This window comes from Anastrepha ludens, chromosome 6, assembly GCF_028408465.1.
Source record: "Anastrepha ludens isolate Willacy chromosome 6, idAnaLude1.1, whole genome shotgun sequence".
Taxonomy (NCBI): domain Eukaryota; kingdom Metazoa; phylum Arthropoda; class Insecta; order Diptera; family Tephritidae; genus Anastrepha; species Anastrepha ludens.
This window is the reverse complement of record NC_071502.1, coordinates 61,456,023-61,464,578: the sequence shown is the minus strand read 5'-3', so window position 1 is coordinate 61,464,578 and position 8,556 is coordinate 61,456,023. Positions and strand designations below refer to the sequence as shown.

At 33.1% G+C, this 8,556-nt stretch overlaps 1 protein-coding gene across 5 annotated transcripts; it reads right to left on the bottom strand.

The window, feature by feature from the left end:
- Positions 1-4,723, bottom strand: LOC128866723 (protein lifeguard 1). Of its 5 annotated transcripts, none has more exons than XM_054107664.1 (6): positions 4,549-4,723; positions 3,194-3,248; positions 2,981-3,124; positions 1,845-2,161; positions 1,506-1,754; positions 1-1,422 (listed from the first exon to the last, which is right to left on the bottom strand). In XM_054107664.1, the coding sequence occupies exons 3-6, from the start codon at positions 3,009-3,011 to the stop codon at positions 1,063-1,065; spliced, it is 957 nt and encodes a 318-aa protein (XP_053963639.1). In that variant the 5' UTR covers positions 3,012-3,124; positions 3,194-3,248; positions 4,549-4,723; the 3' UTR covers positions 1-1,062. The 5 variants fall into 5 exon arrangements, with proteins under 5 accessions (XP_053963639.1, XP_053963641.1, XP_053963640.1 ...); XM_054107666.1 differs by lacking the exon at positions 4,549-4,723 and adding an exon at positions 4,189-4,419; XM_054107665.1 differs by lacking the exon at positions 3,194-3,248.
- Between the last annotated feature and the right edge of the window lie 3,833 nt (positions 4,724-8,556).

The following is an 8,556-nucleotide window of genomic DNA, read 5'->3' as shown; positions in this document are numbered from 1 at the left end:
TTTTATATACAGAATAAATACTTTATTTCTTGGTATTTAAGTTTGTTTTAGCAATTACGTACATATATAATTTTAAATGTAATTCAATCATCAACCGGTATAATAAACATCTGACGAGCTCAACCATTTTAATTCGCTTGTTACAACTTTTCATGTGATTGTTTTTTAATACATATACGTATGTAGCGCAGTAAATTGTTAAATAATTACGACTTGCGTGTAAACCGCAGTAAGGAATTCCATAGTCGCAGTACTGCAACAATAATAACAACTCCTTAGTCGTTCTATCAATTTATTTGGAATAAGCACATAGATTCAGTACTATTATTTGCCTTCGTTAATACCGTGACAGCAAATATTAAAATCGAAAACTTTTTTAATTATCAAAGTATTTTTCGTATTAAATATTTTTGAATGCTACAATTAACAAGAAAATACAAAATCCATAAGTAGCTCAAGAAACCAAAAATCAAAATATTTCTCAAGTTGATTTTGTAAATATTGCATACGTACCATACATACTTAATTCTGTACATACATACGTATGCAGTTGTTTATAATAGTTATAACGAGTAAACTGTTTCCATTTTTTGGTTAATATTTTTACTGGTATTTAGTGATATTCTTAACGAAAATTTAACAAAACAAAACAAAAAAAACTAAAGTATAGCAAGATTACATTACTTTGATAAATACTTACAAAAACATTAGTCTTTAACCGATTATTTGTATAAATTTAGTTTTACAAAAATGCATTTACCAACTTCTAAGCAATTGTTAATAACTGTGCCATTATTTTAGAAAGATTTGACCGAGAAGCAAATACATTTTTAATGACATAAAGTTTGTACTTAATTAGCACAGTAAAAATTTCGAAATTAATTTGAATTGAGATTCGTGTTACTTATAAAATATCTAAAACAATACAATCGAATATGCACAAAAACATGTACTTTTTTTAAAAGGAAATTTTAAGAAAATGGAAAGAATTGGAAAATATTATGCTGCCAATTCTGATTACTGCTCACTCATCTGCTATGTGAGCCTTTAATGTATTCACTTCTAGTCCCTAGATGCGCCTATTATTGTCAAAATGTACATGAAGATGTTTATAATATCCAAGTAAAGATTGAGTGCAGCAAAGATATATTCTTCTGGACTTATCGAGTACTTATGTTCTCCGCCCATCATGAGTTGAGTGTCGTAAATAAGGTAAATAGAGAAGAGTAAAGCACCGATAGAAGCATAAACCAGTGTTATAATTTTGCCTTTTATGAATATAGCCGCGATACCAAATATGAGAAATACGACCATTGCAACAACCAGAACACCACCGCACATTGTAAAATCATATTTGGTTTGTGTGGCAAAAATTGTTAAAGCAAGGCAAACCAAAGCTGTAATTCCCACTGCCAAAAGTACCTGTAGAATTCAAAACATAAATTATATTATATAATCACAAACATGAGAAGAAACTAGAAAAAGAAAAGCTGAATAGTACTTACTTCATTCTGTGCATAGCGGCTAGCGGAAACGCCCATTAGGAAGGATTCAGCCAGCGTGAATAAACCGAGGAAAATAAAATTCATTGGAGTCTGGCGGCGCACACTTTCACAACATGCCATGCATATCATTGTTACAAGCAAGACGGCCAACGCCACCCAAAAGATAGCTGGATTCTGATAGGCGAATCTTTTAGTGGGTTCATGGAAAACAAACAGAGCCACAAAACCAAAAGTAACCACCAGCTGACCCTGTTTCGTTGCAAATAATAATTATACAATGTTATAAATTAAAGACGTAAATAATAGTTTACTTATTTTACAATATGTACGACTACATACCATTAGTATCATATAGACTTTGCGTATGAATCCTTTACGTATGCTCATGTCATCGAATGAAAAATTCTTTGGTTGACCTTCGGGATCATCGTAAGCGCCATATCCACTGCCGCCGGGAGGTGGAACAACAAATCCCGGTTGTGGTGCGTAACCACCGGGCGGGTATCCCCCTGCAGGAGGGTAACCACCCTGTGGCGGATAGCCTCCTGCAGGCGGATAACCTCCCTGAGGTGGATAACCTCCTTGCGGTGGATAGCCTCCTTGTGGTGGATAGCCTCCTTGTGGTGGATAGCCGCCATAATATTGTTGATTGGGGTCTGTTACGCGATGAATATACATAAAACGTAAGTATTAGTTTTACTGATACAAATTAAATACAATACAGGATTTATTTAGGAATGAAATATGAATGAATAACTTTGCAGGACAATATGCTTTAAGGAACTAAAATATACAGTATATTACTGATGATACTGTTATTTTTTCATGCGAAGAAGTAATCAGGCGATAAAACCAAACAGGCGATAAGACAAAACAAAACGTGTCAAACGAAACTACTTCGAAGCGTTCAAAATATACAAGACTGATTTATGCAGATACCTGTTTTCCATAACATGTATGTGTGTATGTTTGTGTGATGATGCGATATACATATGAATACTATATCAAGATACATAGACAGATCGCAAAAGATTATAGCTACTTATACCAATGACAGTACTATACTTATACAGCTGTTTAGGTATTTGCTTAGTATTTCTTGGACCAAAAAGCATTTTCAGATAACTAACAAGTTGCTTAGCATTCCATTCAGTTGGAGTTTTCTTACAATGTTGCTACATAATTTCAAAGTGTATGTTACTGAGTGTATGCACTAATTTCAAAGAAGAAAGTACTCGAGCGAGGAAGCTACGCTAAAAACATATCGTCTGATGAAATACTTATGCTCTTTGATTAGTAAATTCAACTTTTACCTTTGTTTTTCAAGTTTCAGTAAATCATTAGCTTGGTTACGAAATGCGATTTTTTGCTTACTCACTTTACATATTTTAATGAACAAATGAACACTTACAACATGCAATTACTTTAGTATTTAGGTATGTAAGTACTTGAGTAATTGAACAACTAAAATTAACCTTGATACGCTGGGCCGCCTTGCCACGACATTTCTAGTTACAGGTATTGCTTTCCGGCTACTAACACGTTTTCAAATATTATATTTCTAAACACCGTTGCTTTGGTTTCTCACGTATACAATAAGGTTTTGAATTAAACTAGAGCTTTTAATTGTGAAAATTATAAAAAAGAAAAGAAAATGCGTTAGTTGTTATTGCTGCTCTGGAACTTACCAGCCATTGGTGCAGGTGCGACTGAGTACTTAGTTAAAAAGAGAGTTCAAAATACCTGAAATTAAAAAAAAAAGCATATGAAGATGGCAATGCAATATTAATAATTCTTGAGATTTCCTGTTTTAACATAAAACGAAAATGGCTCCGTAAATTGTAAGTGATTTTGAAATGTGAAAAACTATGTATCGCATCGATTGAAAGCACACACCTTTGAATAATAAAAAAAAGGCGAACTTTCCTATATGACCGATGGTTCAAGCGACGTTGGACACAGGACACCTATTTCTAGATATTGTAAGAACTGCCATTTCGAAAAACGCAACCCTTAGCCACCTAGGCTCCTTATGGGTCTCTAATGGTTTTTTACAAAAAGGGCAAAATATTGTATCACAATCGTACTTGCGTTTTCGCTTGGTTTGAGTAAATGAATGGACTGAACTTAATTTAAACAATTCTTTTTTAAACATTTTAAAATAGTTTAGACGTTACAATGGCTCATGTGGTTAACCCAACGGCTAATTAACGCGGCTTACAAGACTCTCGTAAAATTTATTTCCACAGCCGCATCTACGGAACTTTATAGCAGAGTTCTTTTTCGTCCACTCTTCCAGAAATCCTTCAAGCGTAGGCGAGGTGCTCTTAAAAAAAAAAAAGTTACCCTCTTTAGTCCAACTGCGACTAGGCTGTCACCACTATTTTTGGCAAGTTATTTTTGTAGTAAAAGTGCATTTAAACAAAAGTTGCCATCCTTTAGGAACGTTTGTAGGTGAAATCTTTGATTTCGCCCACCCATTTCGATAAAATAAACGAAAAAAATGGGTCATATAGGAAATTTTTCCATTTTTTTTTCTTTTAGAACTGAATAGAATATAAAGTTTGCAATGCTCCCTTTCTGCAAGAGAAAAATGACGACATTTATTCCAGTGCACTTGCACTTATCTAAAGTACTTGTTTTTACAACAGTAAATATGTAGGGCTTGGACACGCACTCATACCCGAAAGCAAACATCGTCTTTAAAAATGCTTCAAATCGCTCAGTTCTGTTGGGTGGAAGCGGCTGATTGATTGCAGAAAACGGAAAAGTGACTCATTGATAGCAGCAAAACAAACATCGGCGTTTTCCAGCTGCCATTTTACAGTCACACAATTTGTATAGTTCTGAATTCTCCACGATAATGTAAACCCATCGATGCTGTGCTAACGTCAAATTATAATAATTGGTTTTTCCTTAATCACAAAGCTTTCGCGATAATGAAATCTCTAGAAACGTCTTTTCTACTGCTTAACAAAGTATGCACTGTTTTCTTTTAAATGAATCATCTATTTTTTAAGGTATTTGCGACATTTTTATTTACCTTCCACGAATTTTCCGTTTTTCGCTGAAAATTTCACAATACTTTCACTTTCTTCTTTTTTTCTTGGCAGCAACGCAAAAGTAATTTTTGTTTTGGTCAATGCACAATTATAATTGGCGCAGCTTTAACGAAAATCTTTATCGCAAAGCACCGCAATCGCATCCAATTTCACTATTTTTTTAAGGGAAAACACACTAAAGAACGTAGTGCAATGGAACGTAAAAGTTAACGAAGAACGTATGAATATATACGCTCTTTGAAGCCTTATAGTATCAACACACTGACGACAACACTTCACGACGTAGCGGCAGTCAAATTGTTGGCTGCAAATGTTGTGAATACAGCGTCATAAATATTTAAAAAACGGCAGCGACAAGCGAAACAGCAAACACTTACGGCGTGTATATTTTCAATGCTTCCACGTAACAAAATTTCTCTTCAAATTAAGATATTTCGTTTTAACTAAGGTATTTTGTTTCTATATTTAAGTGTCCATAGATATTTCACCTTTTTTCTATTAAATAACGTGAGTTTCATATAAAGTTTTGTAAGATGCCATACAACCATTTCTACATCACTTCTTTTGTGACTTTTCGCCAACAAAATCAGAAATATATTTGATTCAGGGACACCGTAAATTTGCAGTTTTCAGCCTGAAGTCGTGCTGCCATCAAAATAATTGCGCTCATTATAATACGTTCATATATAAGTAGATGATCCACTTTTTCGTGCTTAACTCGCAATCCGTAATTAAAAAGCGAGCTTTCCTATACAAAATTTCTCTCCCCAAGTCTGAGATTATAGAATAATCCTAGATATTAACCACACTTTTTAACATACAATCCTGTGTTTTTTGTGTAAAAAATCATTATTTTTACGAGTGTAAAGAAAAACGTCAAAGTAAAAATTAAATAAAATGTTTGTTAGGTATTATTAAGTATGCATTCATATAACAGAAAAAAACTGTATTGGGAGCTGATTGTCAATTTTGCAGGTAATCTGCCATATGTGAACGGGTAGATTAATTTTGTGGATTTATTGGTAATTAATGCAAATGTGAACGTTAAAATATAAATATAAATATAAATATATATAAATAAAAAAGAAGTTTAAAGTATTTATTAATCAATAATATATTTTCTTTCATTATTTACAATGTCTTCCCAACGTTTAGGCAAATTTTTAATTCCCTGCTCAAAAAATTTTTCGACCTTGGAGACAAAGACAATTTAAATAGTTCCGTTATATTCCGCGAATAATTTTTTGTATGCAAAAATCGTACAAAAGTGAAATTATGGGTAAAATATGCACGAACTTATGGACTGCCCTTATATTACAAGGTGTAAGTACTTGCAATTTGTTTATTTTTTTAGTATTCTTTGGTAGCCCCGCTTAATTTATGCGCTGTTATTAAATTAAATTTTTTGGTTCTTTATTCTCTAATGGAGTTTAAGTCTTGTTCTGTTTAAAAACGGGATCGAATAACGAGATCTTCATTAATACCTCCCTGATTTCCCTCTCAAGATCAATTAATAATTATAAAACGGATTTAATTAGGAATAATTACTTACATTTTAAAATATTTCGTTGTTTACTTTCACGCATTCTGTTTTTGTTAAGCAACATAACCGACAAATGCAACATAACCGATCGTGTTATACTTTTCATGAACTTTTCAGAAGAAAAACTACAAACAAAATTTTATTACTTCTGACTACGAAGAGATGCGCAGTTAAAGCACGTTCACATATGCAGTAATTAGCAATAAATAGCATAAATAATATGGCAGATTACCTGCAAAATTGACAATCAGCTCCCAATACAGTTTTGAAAAGTTTTTCTTCATTGAAATGACTTTGGTGGAATATTTTGGAGTTTTTGGTTTGTTTAATTATTGACGATATGGAAAAAGGCAAGGAGAAGGAATAGTTAATTTAATTGCGCAATTGGCTGCTAATAATAAACAGTTGGAGAAAATTCGTAAACGACGTTTACTGAGGTTGCAATAAATGATGGCAGCAATACGCATGCGAAATTCGATATTACATTTTTTAATAAGCAATAACAGGCCAAAGCGTCTATGGACACAGGTTTTTTTTCTGTAATATGAATGCTTAATTAATAATATTGTATCTAACAAAAATTTTATTAGAATCATGTCTCCAAACCTGTTTTCTTTGCCGGCGTCCATATTATTTAGTTTTTACTTTGACGTTTCCCTTTACATTCGTAAAAATAATTATCGATAACGCAAAAAACGCAGGGTTGTATTTAAAAAAGTATGGTTATAATCTAGGATTATTTTACAATTTCAGATTTCTGGAAATAAATTTTGTATGGGTGATCTCGCTTTTTAATTACGGAGTGGGAGTTAACCACGAAAACGTAGATCATCTCCTTGTATGTGAACGAATTATAAATCAGTTTCGGAATTTGTGAAAACATTATTTCAGCTTTTTAACGAACTAAATATTTTTTAATGCTTTGCATGCCCAGCTTCTACTATAATTAAAGAATATGCACTTTTTCGGTAGAAAAAAAAACTAAAATAGGAGGTTTGATCGAACTTTGTATGATGGTTACAACGGTACTAAAACAATTTGAAATTATTTGGAAATTTTGGGGGGCAGTTCCTCCAGAACTTTCAAATTTTACATTTTTTTTGCTTCAAAAATTCATTTACAATCTAAAAAATATATATTGAATGTTTTAAGCTTAATAGAAAGGCTAAAAAGTCTTTATAAAGTCAGTGACGTCTTGAGCGTCTAACGAAAGATGAATCAGAACGAAAACTCTAATCGCGTTTTTCTCGAAATACGTTTTTTTCCGCGCTGTCGAATATAACTCAAAAAGCAATCAAGATATCAACTTAAAATTTTACAGGGGTATTCTTTAACATATTGGTATTTGCATGTACCTCAAATTTTCTATTAATTATTACTAAAATCATTGTTTTCGTCAATTAGTTTATAAAAAAAAGTGTAAGTGTTTTCTTTTTTATTTCAAATTTTAATTTTTTTTCTTTTTTCGATAAAAATAGCTAAGTACAAAGCGGAATAACATAATTTAATGAAAAATTTTGTCTGACTGATTTCAGTTGATTACAAGAGGCTGTACATTCCACGGCGCAAATTAAAGGAGCCACATTTGAGCACCTGTAGCGCCGCCATTTTGCTCTTTTTTATTTAAAATTTTTTATATATTAATTTAAGCATAAATATTAATATGTAATTTATTTTATGATAATAAATACTCTCAGTTTTTCGCAAAAAAGGATTGAAAAACTAGTTGTTTGGAGGAGCTGCTGAAGGACAAAGGACAATCTTACGTATTATTTCAAAATCGTTAACACTTCAAAAACTATTTGGCTGTTTACAAAACCGAGCACATCATGTATATTAATAATAATAAAGGCACTGACGGATTTCGGGATCTCTGGCGCTCTGGTTGAGTTCATCAAAAACATGCTCTTGAGCAGATTTGTGATCGCAACCCTAGGGGCCTCAGAGATCAAGAAAAAAGTTAGCAGAGGAACACCTCAAGGCGGTGTGCTGTCCCCCCTCCTATGGGTGCTGGCACTAAACTCATTGCTAAAGAGCCTAGAGGAGAGAGGACAACACGTTGTAGCATATGCGGACGATGTTGCAATGGTAGTAAGGGGGAAATTCCCTAATACACTTATAGAAGTCATGCAGAATTTACTAAACATGGTTGAAAACTGGTCAAAAGCAAATGGGCTAAGCGTCAACCCCAATAAAACTGAACTCATCCTATTTACCAGGAAACATAAAATTCCAAATATAACTCCTCCGACTCTAGGTGGAACGGCACTGTCATTTAGTGATGAGGCCCGCTACTTAGGCCTAATACTAGACCGAAAGCTAACATGGAAGGCAAATGTCGAAGATAGAGTAAAAAGGGCGACAATAGCACTATACTCTTGTAAACAGCTGATAGGACTAAGTTGGGGTCTCTCCCCATCTATCGTATACTGGCTTTACACGGCAA

Coding starts and splice junctions, on each gene's coding strand:
- LOC128866723 (XM_054107664.1), bottom strand. CDS start 3,011: ATGTCGTGGCAAGGCGGCCCAGCGTATCAAG. Junction 2,162..2,980: donor AGGCGGCCCAGCGTATCAAG/GTTAATTTTAGT, acceptor ATCGCGTAACAG/ACCCCAATCAACAATATTAT. Junction 1,755..1,844: donor AAGTCTATATGATACTAATG/GTATGTAGTCGT, acceptor GCAACGAAACAG/GGTCAGCTGGTGGTTACTTT.